Genomic DNA, 22,256 nt, shown 5'->3' with positions numbered 1-22,256 from the left:
AATTATGATTCTTGGAGACTTCAACTTTGCGGGAATTGTGCGGACACAAACTTTAGAAGGTTTTCCGGCTTTCAGTCTCCAGCGGAGTGTTCCCATCCTGGTGGAAAATGCTCGAAATGTAAGTACAAGAAGAGTAATAAGCCCGTCGTAAACATTTAACTGAGGCAAAAGTACATCGCTATGCGCCGTTTCAAAACTATTTGAGCATTTCAATCAAAGTTAATTGCCTATTTCCGGGGATTAAACCACCCGACTGTGACGCAGCAAAGCTAAATCAACAAAAATGACAGTTGTGCGCTGCCTCCGTATCAAGTGGTGTGCCCCCGAAAACGCGAGTACTTTGAAACTTAGATTCCGTGAGGAGTGGTTTTAAGTAGATGTCATACCATCATTTCTTTCCCTCTCCCTTGTAACGACGAGTATGAGCGTGACCGGAAAAGGTTGCTTTCATGCTTTATCATTTTGGACCTCCAATTGGATATCCATTAAATCCCAAATGGTCATCCATAACAACAATTGGGGTTTGTAAAGACGGTTTGTAAAGATGTGGCTAAAACAAAGCATGTGAGCAAGACTTTCGTGCAGAATACCAAAAATCGAACCGGACTACGTACGTTTTAGGTTCAGAAATTCTCAAACTGAGACGATAAACAGAATACAGTCGCAAAAAGCCGTTCCCGGAAGTTGTACGACCAGAAGTTAACGATACCACACTGCTGCTTAATGGATGACGAGACATATGTGAGGGCGGACTTCAACCAGCTTCCTGAAAACCTGTCTGTGACTGCCAAGGAAAATGTGATGTTCCGAGGACTTCCGCACACAGCAGATCTCGATGTTCGTCAAGAAGTTCTTTTCGGCAAGCGATCTGTACTTGCGGAATGCGCCCTTTTGTTACCGCATGAATGGACAAAGTGCCTCCAAAAGGGACTTCTTCCTTTCCTGAAGCGCAGGTTAAAAGAAAACGTACATAGCTAAAAGGAATACTCAAGAGCATTTACTCAACGAAAACCGCATCTTATTCTTAATCAATCGTTCCAATAATTAGTCATCGAATTTAATCTATATCGCAGTTTTCTGGAGCTAATTGCGTAACTACTCATCAGGCAACAATGCTGATCCTGGCGCAAAAGATGGTAGACACCAATTCAGACCATACCGTACGAGTCAGTGAACGTGATACCGCTAGTGACTAACGATGAGCTTATCGTCGGTACAAGCTTAACGTTAACGTTACAACTTAAGCCAAATAAGGCGTCAGGGCTGGACTGAATTTCTAACCTGGTCCCTAACCACGCAATTCTTGCCGCTCCAGATATTTTCAGGAGCTGCCTCCATCGTTGCCTGGACGAAGGAAACTTCCCAGATCGTTGGAAACGGCAGAAGTTGATGCTATTGCCTAAGCCTGGGAAATCCCCGGGAGAGCCTTTGGCATACAGACTAATTTGCCTACTTGACACAATCGGTAAGTAAAATTAGAGAGGGTGATCCTGAATAGATTGACGGACTAAACGGAGTGTGCTGGTGGCTTATCAAGCAACCAGTATGGGTTCCGCAAAGGCCGTTCTACCATCGAAGCAATTCGGTTGGTGACGGAAACAGCTAAGATAGCGCGTGGTTTGAATAGGAGAGGTATTAGGTACTGTGCATTGATTACACTAGATGTAAAGAATGCATTTATTAACGCTAGCTGGGCAGCTATAGCTGATTCCCTGCATCGCTTGAGAGTCCCAGATTATCTGTGCAGGATTTTGAAAAGCTATTTTCAGAACAGGATATTGCTATTCGTCACCGACTCTGGTCAGCAGTCGATTGAAGTGTCAGCAGGTGATCCTCGGACCGGTTCTGTGGAATATCATGTATGACGGAGTATTACGCTTAAATCTCCCGGCTGGTGTGAAAATAGAAGGCTTTGCGGATGATGTAATGCTAGAGTATTAATTTCGACTGTAGTTTAATGCTTCGGAGATGGCTTTTCAGTCTTGACAAAATCAAAACACTGTTATTTAATCTTGTCCAACGTTTCGGTCCGTTTGGGACCTTCCTCAGGGACTCAACTCTTACAGGTTTATCCTCAACTGTGGTTCTGCTGAACCATTGATTGTCACAAGGTCAGGATTTCCCCACATAAACGAGAACGGTTCGAGCACCGCGTTTATGGTAAAACCCTTTCCGCTTATCGTTCGTTGGAATTCAGTACCTGGCACAAGATCGATCACCATACATGGTGGCAAAGAGCATGGAACACTGTAGTCAAAGGTCGTTGGACCCACAGACTGATTCCGGAGGTATCGAATTGGATTAGTAGGAAGCATGGTCAGGTCAACTTCCACCTATCACAGGTGTTGTCTAAACATGGCTGCTTTATAAAGTTCTTGCATAGGTTCGGATTCGTAGATTCTGCGGAGTGCCCGGAATGTGTAGGTGAGGTAGAATCGGCAGAGCATGTGATGTTTGCATGCACGCGATTCGATGTTGAACGCCATGCCATGCTGCTTGTCAGCGGCATGGATACAACTCCGGACAACCTCGTTGAGAGGATGTGTCGGAAAGAGGTTATATGGAATGCGGTGAACACAGTATCTGAACAGATTATGTCGAAACTACAGCGCTGGTGGCGTCTTGAACAAAACCAGAAGCTGCAGTAGCACCTACTGTGGTGCAGTGAACACCATGCTCACCCCAACTACAAAAACGTCGCGGGTGGGCTGCGGGGACCTCCGTTTGTAGATATAGAGGTCATTGCGGTTCACGCGTGGCGTTTGTTGTCGGGGTGCTCGTCTCCTACTAGAGATGGGCAAAACGGATCACTTCGTTGAACGGATCAGATCTGGGTCATTCAATCTAATGATCCGGATCTTTCATACGGATCGGATCTTTGGAACAGTACGTAAGGAAAATGCAAAATAGTAAAACGGTCGTCATTCAGGACTATGCTTCTGATCCGTGCATACAAAAATTTCACCGCTCTCTCGCTCATAAGAATGTATTACATGTATAAAGAACCTACGATAAAATTTTCATTTCGACATTTCCCTACAAATGGTCAGATAATTTGCCGATCTGGAGAACCGGATCCTTCAAAAAGTGAGCTACGGACCATTCACTCACAACAATGATCCGGATCATTTGAACGGTTCCGGATCTGAACGCCCATCTCTATCTCCTACGCGAGTTTATGATAGAGACCGATAGGTTACTATCATAGCTTGCGATCGACGGGTGGTGAGGTTACCACCCTTGATGTTGCGTTATAACGTCGAGTGCGTTAGCATAGGCGTGAGCGTTCTCAATACAGTCGGGATTCGCTGGTTGGGATTTTAATACTTGGGTCACTTTTTAGTTGGGCCTCCGCTGGTTGGGTCATGGCCCAACTAAAAAGCAACTGTACGTCAAAATTCGATGTAAGCTCAGAAATCGGGATTGGGCGTCACTGGACATCATTTGTGATGTTCAAGTCAAAATACACGTGTTCAATTGGCTGTCAGTTGGCCCAACTAAAAAACCGAATTCGTTAGTTGGGTCGAGGTCGTGGCCCAACCAGCGAATCGCGACTGTAGTCCTTCCCTGATGTATTGCTTAATTGCGGGCCAGGGGATGCGGACTGGCGAAAGGGTTTTGGTTTTAGTGGCTCGGGTGATCCCATCCCTACACTACCTGAGTTAACCTCCTCAAGTGTCTGTTTGCAGATTTCCGTTTACCCTTGCTAAAAAAAAGAGCCCTATATAACGCTCGAGTCACTTAAAATCAGGACATACTGTTTATTTTCTTCCAGCTAGTGGTCCAGAAAACCAGAAAAATCTGGTTAAAACTTTATATGGCTTTTGTGTGCTTTGTAGAATGGTAGAATTTTTTTGTTTGTCGCTGGCCAAATTAGAAATTTTCTAGCAAACTTATCAAATTTAATTTTGATGGTCACATAAAATTTTCACCTTGATGTTTTTTTCAACGAATTCGCATTTTTTTAAAACTTGACCTCATTGCATTTTTAACGTCGGTGTTTAAAATCAATCTTATTCTTTTGTCATTCATTTGTCACAACTTTTTCAAATCGTAACCGATCGTAACAAAATTGTTATCACTGAAAAAACAATCCAAAACAAAGCACAAGAATAGCTGTAAGTAAACGGTGTGACCAAATATAAAATGACTAGAACTTTACTTAGAACGAACTATGGGCTGCGAAATGGTGAGTTGACATCCGGGAAGGGGCGCCTAACATAGCTCTGGTCCTCACAAGTTCCAATACTCACGCTTCCACGGGTCTTCCGATGACAATTGACCGCCAGCTAAGGGTTGCGTACTTAGCTGGTAGTGCAGCCTGGGCACTGTTGTCCTTCTGACATCAGCTAGAGTGAGAGGGTGCGTCCTGTGGGGTCTGCCTAGGATGTGGTGGGGTTCGACAGTGGGCTCTGTTGAACTTCTATAAAAAGCTGCATGTGTCCCCAAGCAGGCCCTATTAAAGCGACCGTGTGTCGCTCAAAGCGCACTAGCCTAGTCCTGGTGTTGGGTAGGACTTTAAACAAATTTGACCCGACTGATCGAGCGTCTGTCCACCAAGGAGGTGCGGCTCCAACAGCGTCTGTTCTGGCATCCAGCGGCTGATTATGAAATGCTATTCCCCGGAAGCTATACCTAAGATGGCAGCCACATCCCGGTGGATAGGGAACCTTGGGCCAACAACCTACTGTTCCCGAAACATCAATTTGTTCGAGAATCCGATAATGAAAGAATACGGACTGATTTTACGGCGACGACTCTTAGCGCGAAACAACGGACACGAATAGGAACATGGAACGTTTTAACCCTAGCCCAGCAGGGTAAATTGGCACAACTTGCCAATGAGGCACGCCGCATGAAGCTTGAGATCCTGGGACTGAGTGAAGTCCGTTGGCCAAACTTTGGAGAACACAGAACGCCGTCGGGACAAGTTCTGCTATACTCTGGTTTACGAGGTGAACACGCTCCCCGGCAACGCGAAGTTGGCTTCCTACTAAGCGCTCAGGCACACTCTGCGCTTATGAAGTGGGAACCTATAAGTGAAAGGATAATCGTTGCCAGATTTAGAACACGGGTCCGAAACCTTACTATAATCCAATGTTATGCGCCAACCGATGCTGCCGATCTGCAAGACAAAGAGAACTTTTACAGTCAACTCAATGCCGTCGTAGATAGAATTCCGAAGGGTGATATCAAGATCTGTTTGGGCGACTTCAATGCGAAGATCGGATCCGACAACTCGAACCATGAGCGCATTATGGGACGCCATGGTCTCGGAGAAATGAGCGAAAACGGAGAGCTGTGCGCAGAATTTTGTGGTAATAACGACGTGGTGATCGGGGGATCGCTCTTCCCTCATCGACCGGTTCATAAGGTCACGTGGGTCTCCCGTGACGGCTTTACAGAAAATCAAATCGACCACATCTGCATCAGCCGAAAATGGAAACGGAGCCTTCTTGATGTACGGAATAAACGTAGTGCCGATATCGCGTCTGATCATCACCTCCTCATCGGCGAAATACGCCTACGCATTGCGCGGATTCGTCGGCAGGAGGAAAGAGTTGGACGACGATTCAACACACGCCGACTGGAAGATGCCACGGTGAAACGGTCCTTCGTTGAAGAACTGGAGACGCGTGCTGCAGATATTCTGGAAGGTGGCAGCGTGGAAGACCAATGGACCGCCATCAAGAATGCCTTCATCGCCACCAGCGAGAACAATCTGGGCGAACTACGCACCCAGAGAAAACAATGGATCACCGATGAGACCTGGAGGAAGATAGAGGAGCGAAGAGAAGCCAAAACCGCGATAGAGCGATCAAAAACCAGAGGAGCCAAAGTTCTAGCCCGCCAACGATACGCGGCTTTTGAGAAGGAAGTAAAACGCTCATGTCGACGGGACAAGCGAGCGTGGGCAGACTCTCTGGCCGACGAAGGAGAGAGAGCCGCCGCAACCGGGGACATTCGCCTCCTCTACGATATCTCACGACGCTTAAGCGGGCGAAGATAAATGCAACGATGCCTGTGAAAGACGCGAATGATCAGTTATTGACCGACCCAACTGACCAGCTGAAACGCTGGTTCGAGCACTTCGAACAACTTTTTCAAGTGCCAGCCAGGCCATCACCACCTCGGCATGATCTGCCTAGGATCCGACGTATAACACGCGTCAATACCGAAGCTCCATCACTGCTAGAGATTCAAACAGCCATCCAAAGCATGAAATCGAATAAAGCCCCAGGGGTCGACCGCATATCAGCCGAGATGCTCAAAGCTGACCCCATGACATCCGCTCAACTACTGCATCGTTTATTTCATAATATCTGGGACACCGCAACTTTCCCGGTCGACTGGATGCAAGGTATCTTAGTAAAGGTGCCCAAAAGGGTGACCTGACTGTATGCGATAACTGGCGAGGCATTATGTTGCTGTGTACCGTTCTCAAAGTTCTGTGCAAAATTATCCTAGCCCGGATTCAGGAGAAGATCGATGCGACTCTCCGGCGGCAGCAAGCCGGATTCCGTGCCGGAAGATCCTGTGTGGACCATATTGTCACGCTCCGCATCATTCTGGAGCAGGTCAACGAATTCCAAGAGTCCCTTTACTTGGTATTCATTGACTACGAAAAAGCTTTCGACCGTCTCAATCACGAGAATATGTGGGCGCCCTGAGACGCAAGGGAGTTCCTGAGAAAATCATCGGCCTCATCGAAGCACAGTACGAGGCCTTTTCGTGTAGAGTGCTGCACAATGGGGTCCTGTCCGACCCTATCCGGGTCGTAGCTGGTGTGAGGCAAGGATGTATCCTATCACCGTTACTGTTCCTCATCGTAATCGATGAGATTCTGGTAGGTGCGATTGACCGTGAACCAAACCGCGGGCTGTTATGGCAGCCTATAACCATGGAGCATCTAAACGACTTCGAATTGGCTGATGACGTTGCGCTCCTCGCGCAACGGCGCTCTGATATGCAGAGTAAGCTCAACGACCTTGCCGAGCGCTCCTCTTCGGTAGGTTTAGTCATCAACGTCAACAAAACCAAATCGTTGGATGTAAACAAGGCGACTCTTTCCAGTTTCACAGTAGCCGGGCAACCAGTGGAGAATGTTGAAAGCTTCCAATATCTTGGTAGCCAAATGGCGTCGGACGGCGGTACCAAGATCGACATAGGCGCACGGATCAAGAAAGCAAGGGCTGCCTTTGCGAGTTTAAGAAATATCTGGAAAAACAGGCAGATAAGTGAACGCACCAAAATACGAATTTTCAACTCTAACGTGAAATCTGTGCTGTTATACGCTAGCGAAACATGGTGTGTATCAGTGGAGAACACTCAACGGCTGCAGGTGATCATTAACAGATGCCTGCGGTATATAATTCGGGCCTGGTGGCCTCACAACTGGATCTCAAACAATGAGCTCCATCGTCGTTGTCACCAGATGCCGATAGCAACAGAAATTCGGGATCGGAAGTGGGGCTGGGTCGGCCACACTCTACGTAGGGGCGGAAACGAAATCTGTAAACAAGCATTAGACTGGAACCCAGCGGGACATCGCAGCAGAGGCAGACCCAGAGGCTCATGGCGGCGAAGCCTCAATAAAGAAATAAAAGAAGTCGACCGAAATCTAACCTGGCAACAGGTTAAAGCGATAGCCGGGCAACGCTCAGGATGGAGATCTTTCAAGTCGGCCCTTTGCACCACCGGAGGTGTACAGGATCCGTAAGTAAGTAAGTAAGAACTTTACTTTGACCTTGCTTGGCAATATTTTTACGGATTAAAAAAAAATATTTGGAAATTTTTAGTGGAATGTCTTTACTTTGCCATAAGCCGGTTGGTACTATCCCATTCTTGTTTCGTAAAGAAGACTCCCATCTATTATTTTATGTGTTTTCACTTGTTCCAAACGAATCTTTATATAGGCTGTTGAATCGCTACCCTCATGACTAGTCCAGAGAGATCGACTAGTTAGGCATCGCCTTCGTCAACAAAAGGCTATAGGGGAAGATGCAATTTACATCACTCGAGGTAAAACTATCGAAATAGCAGACCAGAAGCGATCTTTCAACCGACTACACGAGGCTACACTAACCTGTGACGAACCATGCGCCTCCACACGCATGAACGCTCTGTCTGTTCCAAAAAAAGACAACACCCGGTACGTCGTCGTCCTCTAATAATTTCCAGCTAACAAATGTGTTACTTCCATACGAGTTTTCCGGCTACAGAACGTCACTATTTTTCGGATATGTGGATGGTATCTGCAACTTTAGGATGGCATCAGTTAACTATGTATGCTTGTTAATTGTCGCGTTATGTAAAAATATCTATGAAAATCGTTACAGTGAACATGAACATTCATCATAGAAGTATTTGCTTAGGCGAATTTTGCTCAATCTGGCGAACGCAAAAACCAGGCGCATAGGATTACTAATGACTTTCTGAAAGTCTCTTTCCTGTTATTTAAGGCCATGGCATTATGAGGGAAAAGTGTGAACAGAAGTTTCTGGTATTTGAGCACACAGCTCCAGTCTTCCTGAAGTTCGATAACATACGTGAAGCATTTTCGTCTAATTCGTCTGAAAACGTGTTTTCTGCTTGGATTTGAGATAGCATTTAAGTTGATATGCAGTCTGTGTGGCCAGAGATGTTGCGAATAAATAATTCAATAATAGGAATCAGCCGAGCGATGACGTATGTGAATCATTTGTTAATTTTTCTTTGACACTCTGGGCACAATAATAATAATTCAAATTTGATTGAACAATTAAAGTAAGAAGGATTTTCCAGAGCTGAATCCCTTTCCTGAACCACATCCGAGTGGTATGACAAAATATGACAAGAAAAACTTATATCAATCAGTATAACTCGCTGTTTACTCAACTATCATTTCTCCAGTACCCACCGTTATTCTAAATCTAGCAACAACTCATCACCTCCAGAAAATCCCATTGTTTTCCTCTGCGGTGTACCTGTAATGAACTTGCCAAAACCTGTGCGCTGTTTATGCTGCTATTCTAACGTTCTGTCACCATCATATTAATTCATGTTTTTTTTGTTAGATTTCTCAGTTTGCATTGTAGGATTTCAATTTATTGCTTTTTTCAGGAGGTTGGTTCCTATATCGCATTTTGTTTGCCGATTCTCTCAACACGTGCCCTTCTTCCCTGTCTTCCTCTGTTCAGATAATTTGATTTGCTTTGCGTAGATTTAACCTACAAGATAACACATGCGCCCTAAGATGCTATTTTTTTTTGTCTCATTTTCAAATGTTTTAAAAACTTGTTCAAACTTCTAGGCATACTTACGGTCTACATTTCAAACATTCATTTTTGTTGAGTCAGTTTATCTACAGACCAAATCACTTATTTGGATTTTTGGATTACTTTGTTGAGTTTATCTAAGATATAATAATCCTATTCTCTAGATTTTTTTTTATGAATTGTGTCCCTCCCTTTTAAAATAAATAAAACATGTTTTATAGAGAATATGAAACGATAATACTTTCAGGAAGATGTTTTCCATAACTTCTGTTGTTGAAATGCGCTTAGAGAAGTAGATTGAAATATAAAAACAATCGGCGATGGGAAATGTCAAATTCTTATACCTATACTTCCCTAAAATGAGCTCATTCTCGATAGAAAAACGAATCCTCCTGACCATGAATCCGAGATGATCCCGGACCCAGAGTACGGAACTGCCGAAGGTAATCTCCCCGGTGCCGCAGTGCACGCACGCACGCACGCTTACCTTAGTCAATCGTAATATTCTAATATAATATACGTACTTTTCAAATTTGATTTTCACAGTAAATGAGCTATATTTTTCCTCCGGAAACACCAGAAGTGTCTTGCTCGAAGAAAAACTTCATTCCGACATTCGCCCTCTCCGGTCCGTTGTTGCATTTTTGTTTTTTGATTGTTCGTTCCCAATTAATGATGTCCAACTTGGCGGTGCAGATTCGCAATATGCCCACGCACAGCTTCGCTAAAGTCTTTCTTTGATCAACGCTTTGGTGTTTAGAGTTTTTTTTATTTGTTTTTTTTTTGTTTCACTTTGGATTCTGTTTTAGTACTTACTCGCTATAAGTTAAGTATCTGCGCATTTTGTATGTTATATGATAACTCGTTTCTTATTAAATCTTTAATAAATAGATACACTTAGTTTCCTGAAAAAGTACGGGTTTTTATCCTTAGCGCTAAGTCTAATTGTAAGGTTATTTGCTAACTCGTCTCCATCTAGACTCATTCCGTGCTCACGTTCTGCGCTATCTTATGTTACTCCGTTCTTTCGCAGGTTTGTACAACCGTTGCGTTGTCCTCAAAATAACCTGTAATAAAATTATGTTAATTTTTTGAGTGTGTCTTTGTCTTCTTTCAAACATACAACGCTCGCCGGGGGTAGAACCCGGCCAGTTGTGTTATACATTCGTGAAAGATAGATAGTAATTAATTATAGTAAATAATTAATTTTCTTTAGGGTTTTTTTATAAAGGTTTTTTTTTCTCCTAGCACATTTATATTTTGTCTTCTATATCATTTTAAGTTTAATCGAATCACCTCCGTGCGTAGCAACGATTGTAAAATGCTTGTGTTTGCTATCTTTGTGTGTTTGCTACTTTATCACTTCTAAAATTGTTTGATGTTCCGATTTAGTTTCACTGCTTTTTTTTTCGTTTATTTTACTCAGTGGGACTGCGGTGCTTTGTTTTTTTCTCAGTATTTGACCTACGAAAAATCATTGATTCAACACAAGTCTAATATAATCGAATTAAATAATTTTAACTGTTTTGATTGGAATGTATAATTTATTCCAGAAAATGAAAAACAAATGACAATATTTAAACTAATAGTTTCTAATTTTACTAAAGTTGTTGTTTTCCAATTAATATCGTATGAATTTGAAACAAATAATGCATAAAAAAGGCAACAGGATACTGATTGAATTATTTGTAGTGATTTATTCAAAAATTCGCTTTGTTTACTAACAAATCGAGGAGTATATTTATCTTTTAAAAGGGATGGTCTAACAAGCGATTGAATCGGTTAGCAAGTTCAGGAGACTCGACTTAGTCAAATCACAGAGAAAGCGTCGGAAATTCTATTCTCATCTTTGGCATTTTAACCGACTTTGTAGAAATCTTGAGCGCTTTCGAAATTTCACGACAATCGAAATTCAGGTGCCGGAAAACCATAATCGTGGTATCATCTGACATCACATCAAACTCACAATTGCAGGAATTAAAAAAAAAATCAAAGATCACAGAGGTCGACGGAGGTCCATTGTTGCTCAAAGGACAAGTCTGGCTTACTGAGAGTTATGGGTTCGAATTCCATTGAAGGTAAGTTTTTGCCTCCAATACATTTTTTAAATTAAATCTTTCACATACTTTGCATAAGCACATCAAGTTTTCAAACTTTGTAATGAATGTGCATGTCAAGTGGTTAATATCCGGAAAATATGCAATTTACTTTGATTGAACTCATAGACTTATTTTTGGACCTCAAATGGCCGGAGCGAAATAATGTTTCCCAAAACACATGTGACGCGACTGTTCTCTTCAGGGGACTGAAGAGAAGGCTAATACGCCTACCCACCATTCGTTCAATATGGCGTACAATATTTTTGTTTTAATTCCGTTGATTTCATGATAACAAAGCTTCGGAAGTATCGACGGGCTTCTTTTCGACATAAAAAAGCCATACTAACACAAAATGCTTGATATACCTCAACCAATTGCAAGTTTTCGCCACGAAAAGTCAGTTCCCGACAATTATTGGCATAGAAGTGTAAATGGAACATTAGGGTAAGATGGTATAATGCGCCCCACCTGGCCAAAACGCCCCTCTTTGATTTCTAGAAAACTATAACTAACTGAGGGCCAAAATCAGTTGGTACCTATAAATATTTGTAAAACCATCGTACTATGTGAATGTGGAAGAATTTTTGTATTACATAATGAAAATTATAGCAAAATACAAAAAGTGACAGTTTTGATGTAACTTTTTATGTTTGTTTGCTCAACATTCTGGAGCGACGCTAGCATACTGTCCGCAAAACTTGCACTGGAATACTCAGTTGGGCAACAAAATAACTTTTCTCAGTGGTTAATATGATATAAAATTGCTTCCATCTTCAAAAACCTAACGATTTTCGAAAATATGTTTTACTGGCCAAAACGCCCCAGTGTAGGCAGGACGATATGCCCTTACCAACTGGACACAAGCGCGGCGAGCTTGCAGCAGTTGCTTCCAAATTGTATGGACATTATTGAAATGTAATTAAAACCTGATTAAATGGACTTATGTTGGTTTTTTAATGTCGGGCACATAAGGATATGTAACCTTTTTATTATGGGATTGATGAAATACTAATGAAGGGCTATGGAACGTCTCTGGCTAAGGTGGGGCGTATTGCCCCACGCACCTTTTGAAATCCATTTTATCACGACTTTTCAAAAAAGCATTATTACGTGTTATCTGTAATATTTTTATAAGACTACTCACGGGCAATGTATTTGCGACTTCTTGCACTACCAAATAAGACAAAGTTTGCATAAATTGCGATGAAAAGTAAAAAGTTATCAAGGTTTTGCCTTAGGGGGGGCATATTATACCAGTGAACCAGCGATAGAACCGCAGCAACTAGTTGTCGCCATCGCGGCAATGAAAATCGCTTAGACTTGGGGGGACCTGTTAGGTGGCAGCGGCTCACTGTGGATGCGTATCAACCCCCCCACAACTTGACATTTGGCCTTAGTTTCGCGTACCCACTTGCAAATCGCAGATGGCGCTTCGAAACATAAACAATGGGTCATCCTACACTGCCGCCACACTTTTTCTCCGTAGAAACCATGTTTTTTTGTTTCGTCATTTGTTGTCAACAAACAACGGACAGGAGCGTCATATGGATGGGGTGAATTTGTAATTGCAATTAATGAATCTTTTTGCGTGAGGAAAGTCGAGAAACTTTCCATCCCAGAATTTCATATTACGGGAGCCTCACACCTCGGGAATTTGGTTCGCGAATTTTTTCCCGCGTGTTTTACATGTTATACGATGTTGGGCACTAATTATTCGAAATTGAGCATGGATAATCACAATACACAATACAAATACACGGGACACGGGGACCAAAATCCGGCGGAAAGTTTTCCCAAGGTGTAAGGTTACTTTTACCTCAAAGAAAGCCTCTCGTTAGTCTCGTTAGTCAAATTACACTGACCAAGCTGAAAGGTTACATCCAGCACGTTACGTCTGATGATGGCTGAAGGTCAGTAAGCCGAAACGCGTCACGAAAAATAATGCTGTGAAGTTTAAAATATCACCGAGAAAAGCCAATCTAGCGGATTAATTAATTAATAAACGCGCGGTGATTAGCACAAACAATAATTCAGATTTTTCCAGAATAATAAGTACAAACACTCATTTAAATATATTATTATGTCCGTTTTCGAATAGCTGTGGATTTATTTTGGTTCATTTGTATGAATTCGACAATCGGATTAACTAGAGAAATATTTCGCAGGGGTTTACTATAAAATAAAAATAATAAGGTTGATGCTAGAATAGATTTTTATAAGCTATCTTGAAAAGCAACATCTCCCGTGCTTATTTATCCAATAACGTTGCTTTCCTCCTCTGTATTTCCAGCCCAGTTCACCCATTAATACTTCACATAACATATTCTATCTGCGAAATCCTTATAAATTTCCAAGTTATGCGACATTTAAGCGCTATCGATGAAAATGAACCCTCGGTAAAATTTCCGCCATTTGATTTGTTTTGGCAATCGCTCCTTCAACCTTCAGTCGGTCATCTTAGAGTCATCAGCTACCGCCTCTTAACTAATATGAATACTAGTTTGGATTGATTTTTGCAACGGTATTTAGTATTACCTTCGTTTTCGCTTTTTTTCATAAAATGATTCAGATAATCACAAGTTTGACAGAACCAATTAAACTTATTAAACCAAAACTTCTGGGTACAGTGGCATCGTACTACAGATGTCAAGTTCTACCCAAGTTGGTGCCCCTATAAATAGTTGTTTCGAATAATCCAGCAACAAACCACGTTGTAGTTTTATTTATATTTTAAGCTCTCAGCCCCGTAGTGCTTGAGTATATACGATCCTATACCAAAATAACTAATGAGTAATGCAATTGTGTTATACTAAACAATAATAAAAAAATAGGTTTATCTTTAACCTTTACGCCATAATCGAGAAAAGCTCCCGATATAAGTAAGTTTGACAGAACCACCTGAACCAATTTTTCGGGGTACATTGACAATGTACTGGAGACGTGAAGTTGCTCACGGGTTGATGCGTGTGCACGTCACGGAGATCTGACAACAAGAGACCGAGTCCATGGCTTGCTGCTCACCGATTCACACGTTGAGAGGTGAATCTATAAATACACGGTGAAGGTAACTTACTCAAACCCCACGCTTATTAACAAATATCTCAGAAAATAGTTCCGAAATTATGTTTGTTGAAAATTCTTATACTCATATTATTAGATTTACTAAGGAATTTCCGAGGGATTTGCTTCGAAACGTGCATAATACCGTAATCATGCAAAGTAATTAAAAACGACTCATGGAAAAGCAACATAATGTCAGCCATACTTGAAACTAATGCTCAAGGGTTTGTTGATTTGATCAATCGGCAGCGAGTGATCATCGGATGGGAAAGGTGCAGAGTTGTGGAGGCCACGGATGTGATGCGCTGTTTTAATAGCTCAGAATACGGCCACCAAGCTGCATCCTGCAAGAATCCTGCTTGTCGCCTGAGGTGTGTTGGTGGCCATCAGGTCAATGAGTGCCTTGCTGAGTATTTAAAATGCAATAACTGTCATGTACTGAACATAAAACGGACTACTTCATACGACCACTCACGCTTCTTGGAGTATCGACTGTCCCATTTCTGCTAAACGACTAAAGTCAGCGCGGCAAAGGATAGATTTTTCGACCTAGCAATTAGAAGAATATGCTCCCAGTGTGAACCTTCTTGATTCCAGCCAGCATGCCGCAACGTTCATCCAGCTGAAAATCTCTTCGATAGGGAACCGGGACGCACAATTGCCACTAGCCTTGTGGAAGGTCCTTATCCGCTCATCACAGTCGAGCCAATGCTATCTTCAGCCTTCCCAGCCTTGTGCTTGAGGTAGGTGACAGCAATTCAACATCAATTTTTAGGCAAGTACGTTTTCTATACGATAAGTAAATGTCCTGCAAAGATGTGCGATTCCAGCCGACGTGCAGCAACGCCTCATACAGTTGAAAATCTTCTCGGACACTGGGACGCATAATTGCCACTGGCCTTCTGGAAGGTCCTCTCTTATCCGCTCATCAATGTCGAACCAATCCACTCGTCCCACTCCTTTAGAATCCACGTCTCCGGATTTAAGTAGCACTGATGCCCCTATGCTTCCCAGAATCTATAGCAACCTTTTCGATCCCATATTGACTTCATCGAATCTATCATGTCTGATCTAAACCAAACCTACTTTGCCTTTCTTCTGGGTGACTACAACCATCTCGAAATGCAATAGACTCGCTTTGAGGACGGCGGCTTTAAGGTTAATGTAAGTAGCTCAAGACTCACACGACCCGGGAATGCACGACAACATAACTTCATAACGAACACTAGTAAAAGGATTTTTGATTTACCTCGTTTCGGAAGTAAATCTGCGTTTCGGAAGCAGAGGAGCAGATATCGCTCATCCATTAATCGAGGTCGGCATAAGGATAGTACTACCGCTACAGTTTCAACAATCTTTCGATAGAACTCAGCTTGACTTTCGTCGGGCCAATTATAATCTCCTAACGTGTGCACTTTCATCAATCGATTGACGATTCCCGGACTCTGCTTGTGAACTAGATGAGGCGATCGCCATATTCAATCATGAAATTCAGCCAGCCTCCAAACTTGCCTACCTTAGACTCGAGTAGAGCACACAGATGGAGCTTATCCAGATCAATTAAAATTCGGAGAACAATCGGGGATTGAGAAACCAGGCCAGCTGTGAAGTTCTATGTACCACTCAAGCGTCCTCCGCTGAAACCTCCTTGGACAAACAGAAATCTCCGTAAACTAAAAAGTTGTAAGCAGTCTGCCCTTCGGAAATACCGACACAATCGCGATCCGTACTTCAAGCGTTGCTTCGTAGTAACAAGCAGGGTAACGGTTCGGCAGTTCATCCCATAGCTCCTATTTCCATCCCATCAAAAATAAAGCAATGAGAAGGAATTTGGTTTGTTCCTTATTTTTGTAATCTTTTTCACCAGTAAGCTCGTAAAGCTTAGAGTGTCGTCTGGAATAATACGCTGGTTTGAATCATACCTAACCGACCAGTGCATAAAAATGAGAATTGGTTCGGAGCTCTTGGAGAGAATCTTCCGAGTCTCTCCAAAGGCGGCTCTCGAGCCCAGGGCTTGGATGAATGGAGCAATGAAGATGATGACCGATGCTTCAGCACCAGATATACTTCCGAGCAAGGTAGCTTCATGCGGGAACAGTTTCAAAGTGCTTAGTGAAAAATGCTTCCTCGCACTATATGGCACTATTGTACGAAACAGTTGGAGAGTCAAACCAAGCACCCGCTAGCACAGGACGCCTCTGAGCTTCTTGAACGTTGGCTTCCAAGCCTCTAGAAAGATGAATTCCGAGCCCCTTGAAAAGAGGCTTCTGGGCCTCTTGAAAGGAGGCTTCCAGGCCTCTTGTAAGGAGACTTCCAGGCCTCTTGGATGGAGGCTTCCAGGCCTCTTGAAAAGAGGCTTCTGAGCATATTGAAAGGAGGATTCTGAGCCTCTTGGAAGGAGGTTTCCGGGCCTCTTGGATGGAGGCTTCCGGGCCTCTTGAAAAGAGGCTTCTGAGCATCTTGAAAGGAGGATTCTGAGCCTCTTGGAAGGAGGCTTCTGAGCCTCTTGAAAGGAGGCTTCCGGACCTCTTGAAATGAGACTTCCGGGCCTCTTGAAAGCAGGTTTCCGGGCCTCTTGAAATGAGGCTTCTGGGCCTCTTAAAAGTATGCTTCCGGGCCTGTTAAAAGGAGTCTTCTGGGTCTCTTGAAAGGAGACTTCCAGGCCTCTTGTAAGGAGACTTCCAGGCCTCTTGTAAGGAGGCTTCCGGGCCTCTTGGATGGAGGCTTCCGGGCCTCTTGAAAGGAGGCTTCTGAGCCTCTTGGAAGGAGGCTTCCGGGCCTGTTCGTGATCGAACAAGGAGTCTTCCGGGCATGTTAAAAGGAGGCTTCCTCTGGGCCTCTTGGATGGAGGCTTCTGAGCCCTCATGTAAGGAGGCTTCTGAGCCTCTTGAAAGCACGTTTCCGGGCCTCTTGAAATGAGGCTTCCGGGTCTGTTAAAACAAACAAACAAACAAACATGTTAAAAGGAGGCTTCCTCTGGAAAGGAGGCTTCCGGGGCTCTTGGATGGAGGCTTCTGGGTCCTCTTGAAAGGAGGTTTCTGAGCATCTTGAAAGCAAGTTTCCGGGCCTCTTGAAATGAGGCTTTCGGGCCTGTTAAAGGAGGCTTCCGGGCATGTTAAAAGGAGGCTTCGTCTGGAAAGGAGGGCCTCTTGAAAGGAGGCTTCCAAACCACTTGAAAAGAGGTTTCCGAGCTTATTGAAAGTAAGCTTCCCAGCCTTTTGAAAAAAGATTTCCGAACCTCTTAAAAGAGGCTTCCGGGCCTCTTGAAAGGAGGCTTCCGAACCACTTGAAAAGCGGTTTCCGAGCATATTGAATGTAGACTTCCCAGCATCTTGAAATAAGGTTTCCGAACCTCTTAAAAAAGGCTTCCGGGCTTCTTAAAAGGGGCTTCCAAGCCTCTTGAAAGAAGGCCTCTGAACCTCTTAAGGACACCTCACGGAATCCAAGTTTCAAAGTGCTCGCGTTTTCGGGGGCACACTAGTCGATACGAAGGCGGCGCACAACAACGGCCCGGCGAAGGTACCCCCGGAGGTACATGTACCCTAGGTTGAGAACCGCTGCTGTAGATAATTCGAAGTCGCTCCTCTATTTGTTCGTAGCATTTATTTATTAAAGTTCACGGCTATAGGTCCTCCAAACTGTCCTCCAAAGCTCCATCTGTGTGCCTACCTTAGATCCCAAGCAGCACAAGTTAGATAAAAATGGTTGCAGAAACTTGATTGTGACTAAATCTGGTCACATATGAGTTGCAGTAACCTCTGTTGAACATGTGTGTTGCTAGGGATTCGAGTAGAGCACACAGATGGAGTTTATCAAGGTCAATTAAAATTCGGAGAACAATCGGGGATTAAGACACCATTTAGGTGGTCATACCGATTGGTATTTTTTTTGAAAACAATATATTTTTACGATTAGATTGGTTCATTAACTGTACGCACTTCTTTCAGCTGGTATCATCATTCGCTCCTCGGATGGAGATTTGAAAATTGTATTTCCGCGACGCCTGCCAGCCATTCCATGTTCGCCGTCGAGGTTATCACTAATGGTTCTGATACACAGCAGGCATCCAGAAGCTCAGCAACTGAGTTCTCTACTGATGTAGAAATAGATTTTCGTTTAAGGAAAGGATGCGGTTTCTAGTGTCGAATCTCCAAAGAGAACCATGATGGGCACATCCCAACAAACAATTTAAGCTGAATAAGCTAGTTTTTTTTGGCTGAAGAAGACTATTTTTGGTTGAATAAGCGATCTATCAGCTTCCAATGTTTGTTGGTGTTAAAACGCCTTCAAACCGTCCATGGTGCTAGGCCGTGGTCTTTGAGGTACAATTGACATAGTTTCCATTTCTTTTAATGATTTCAAAACTTTCACGAGTTTAGCAATGTCGTCGCTCCGCTCCGGCTACATTATGTGAGCTTTTAAAAACTCCTTCTTGCCTTGACTATTAGCGTTTTCCAATATGGTTTTCTGGTTCTGCTAATTCGTACTAGGGACTTGTTCTCCAAATATAAGAGGATTCTATCAGCTCCTATATTCTTTCTTGAGTTCTTCCAAAAAAATCTTCCAGAACATTGAAGTTCCTTCAGGAAATCCTGTAGAAATTGAGGTTGATTCAAAGGGAATCCCTTTTTAATTTTCTTCTTTTTAGTATCTATCTGACTGTCACATGTCACTGTCACATTGAATAGATTTTCTTATTCACATATCATGAAGAGAAAAATGCGCCCGAAAGCGATAAAATTATTTCTTAAAGTTTATTCAAAATCAGATATTTTTTTTTAATCTCTGATAGTCTAGTCAGCAAAGACACGGAATCATCAAGCCAAAAAGGTGGTGAACTCGATTTTCAACTCGATGGTGTTGATCTTCCAAATGTCGAATGTCGCTCGAATTCATTGGGTATAGTCAAGTCACACAATAACTTTCATTCAATTTATGTAATAGTTCGCATTGGAAGCAGTCAAATAATAACGCAATCAATTGCTGTAAGCCTTGATGCAGATCACAAAATCAGTTTAAATCGCATCTGTGGTTGAATAAAAAAAAGAACTTTTACAGTACATTGATTTAGTATACCAGTGGAGGCGCATGGAACATCGGCTCTCATCCTTCTCCTTGAGTAGTACTTCTGATTTTTTCATTACTTGTGGAACCCCGTAAGGACGTACTCTAAACCGTATGTTACAGAATATTTGACTCATGTACCTTAAAACCGAAAGGTAGTCTAAAAATTTCGTTTGTTGATTCCCCGCTCAACTCTACTAGATCTGGTCAATCACGACATATTAACTGAATTGGCCAAACAGGTTGAAACTTATATGTATTAGTATTCGCGTACCGGGGAGTGTGAGTTTGATTCCCGCCCTAGTAAAAAGAGGTCCACTTGGTGTTGAATAAATGCCCTGTGCTGGTTTAAGTATTCAGTCTGTGCGACCTCTGGTCGAAGACGGTAATCCTAGCTTTCCAAAAGTACACATATCCCGGATTGAAAACCACTGCTTTATAATACCGATCCCATGCGAAAAACGAAACCAAAACCAACGAAAAAGGACGTTCTTTGAAATTCTAAGCAAACGGAAGAAAACCCACGAAACTCATTATAACGTAAAACATAACACTACATTGTTCTATGTAATCGAATTTGTTTACCTCGCGCACAATGTGCACCATTTTATGGAGCTAATAATACTAAGAAGAAACCAAAAACGATCAAGTGAAATCTATACACGTTCAACGGTTTTTGTATACTGAATGATGAAAATAATCGCGTGACAATGACAGCAAACATCACCCTAACAAGTAGGTACTAGAAAATGGCCAACAGTATTGCAGTGTCCTATTGTTTGATGAGTTCTGTAGAAAAGATGGCACAAATACGAACGAATTTGCTTCGCTAATCGACTCTACTGTTTTCCCATTTCAAAGAAAAAGCCTGATTAAAAAAAAATATTTTGGGTAGTGGTGAAAGACTGGATTATAAATACGATTTCTTGTTGTTTTATGACACTGTGCTGTTTCTGTCCTTAGACATCCTCAGTTAGAATTGATTCATTTGACTTTTTGTTTGTTTGTTTGATTGCATTTTGCTGAAGTCGTTACTGTTGCAGTTATTGTTGTTGTTGATTCTTTACTCGGTTGCATACAGTTTTCGTTTTCGTATTATTTTTTCAGAATTGTTTCACACGAAGCCCAATATGTTTTCATTTAGTGTAAAAAAGCAACGATTTGTGTTGTGAGTATGTGTTCCGTATTTGTCGATTCTGCACATTTAAAAATATTCTACATTTCTTCTCACCATTGGACTAAATTATTTTTTAAATAAAAAAGCAGAACACATTATGTCAGTTTCTAATTTCTCCACGTTCGATCACTTAAACGAATTAAGATTTTTTTTCGCATACAAATAGACAGTTTGATTCGTGTTACTTCCGTTCTGAACGAAAGTACATCACTTTCCTAATTCGCTTTCACTTATCATCTTCATCATTTGTAATCTACTGGATTTGTTTGTTTATTTGCTAAACCCTAACGCGATACGTACGTTCACTTGCGGAAGTATAATACTTCCTATTAACTAATGTTTACTTTATTCTCTTTTATATCCCCGATGCTGTACCCTAAAACTAGTAGAATTCACAGTTTGACTATAATTTCTAACTTTTTGGTTTCTCAACTTTTGCTTTCTTATTTTTTTTTTGTTTTCGAGTGTAGAAAAATGTTATTGTATGTGTGATTTCGCGATCTTGTGTTCTTTGTTCGTTATGTTAATGTATGTATATTTTTTTTCTCGAATTTGTGTAGTACGTGTAGTATGTGTGTGTGTGTATTTCGGCGAACGACGACGACGATAACGACGACGGCGACGACGATGTTTGAAGCGTATTTAAGACCCTCGGATCTAGCAGCCGCGGGAGAATTTCTATCCTCCGCCAATCGACACCGGCCAGGCGGAGGACAAAGGAGGGATGGTGGTGGTGGTTCGCTGCAGAGTTCTTCTTAAGAGTAGATGGTGATGACCTCTCGTCCACCTCCTCGCACCATCAGCACTCGTTCCAGACCTTCGGTGAGGACCTCTAGGAATTCCATGTCTGCGTTTTCAAAGTAGGATATTGAGTTAAGGAAAAGTAGGACATTGTCGGAAGGAAAAAAGCCCTAAATAAAAAGAAATATATTTCAACCAACATCAGTACGGTATCTAGTAGTGTAATAATATTGAGATTAGAACCTTTATTATGTTATTATGTTTATGAATTTGGAAAATTATTAGATCAATTTAATTGCCCTAAACATTGCCCACAAAATGATACAAAAATCTGTCAACCAGAGTTTCTTAAATCTCGGTCCAAATTATCTATACCTACAGTTCGATTAGATACTTTGTGCGCATGGTATGCAACATATTGAGTGTCAGCAAATGGGTGAAAACAGTTCAAAATCGATAAATTAACAGTACCAAACAATGCTTCCAAAAAAGACAAACCGCATACTGGATTTGAAAGCAGATTTGAAAATACTGCAAGACGATGTTTTCCCTTAAAATCATAAGACATAAACACCAAAACTACGAAACAGCAGGATTGTGCAGGATTTATGCAGAAGTTCCGGGTATACTTATTCTTGATGAAGTTGACGATGAACACGAAAGAACAGCAAATATTGAAAAACCACACAATAAACTAAAAAAAAATATCATTTCTAAGAATACTACTTTCAATAACTCTACTAACACAAATAGTAAATGAAAGTAATTTCTTATGGATGTATACTTCATTTATTCTTCATTAACTCATAAACGCCTGGAGTGTAGTTGAAGCTCGCTGAACGTTCACAAAAGTTGTCT

At 42.2% G+C, this 22,256-nt stretch overlaps 1 protein-coding gene across 11 annotated transcripts in view; it reads right to left on the bottom strand.

Moving 5' to 3' along the window:
• Nucleotides 1-20,816: 20,816 nt before the first annotated feature.
• Nucleotides 20,817-22,256, bottom strand: part of LOC134224978 (solute carrier family 12 member 7) — an 848,828-nt gene continuing 847,388 nt past the window's right edge. For all 11 annotated transcript variants that reach the window (XM_062704686.1, XM_062704688.1, XM_062704687.1 and 8 more), the window contains one exon: nt 20,817-21,504. In XM_062704686.1, the coding sequence (XP_062560670.1) occupies nt 21,413-21,504 (92 nt within the window). In that variant the 3' untranslated portion in view covers nt 20,817-21,412. The remainder of the gene's footprint in view (nt 21,505-22,256) is intronic.

The sequence above is a fragment of the Armigeres subalbatus genome, chromosome 3 (assembly GCF_024139115.2).
Source record: "Armigeres subalbatus isolate Guangzhou_Male chromosome 3, GZ_Asu_2, whole genome shotgun sequence".
NCBI lineage: Eukaryota > Metazoa > Arthropoda > Insecta > Diptera > Culicidae > Armigeres > Armigeres subalbatus.
Note: the sequence above shows the minus strand (reverse complement) of the source record. Positions and strands in the feature narration are given on the sequence as shown.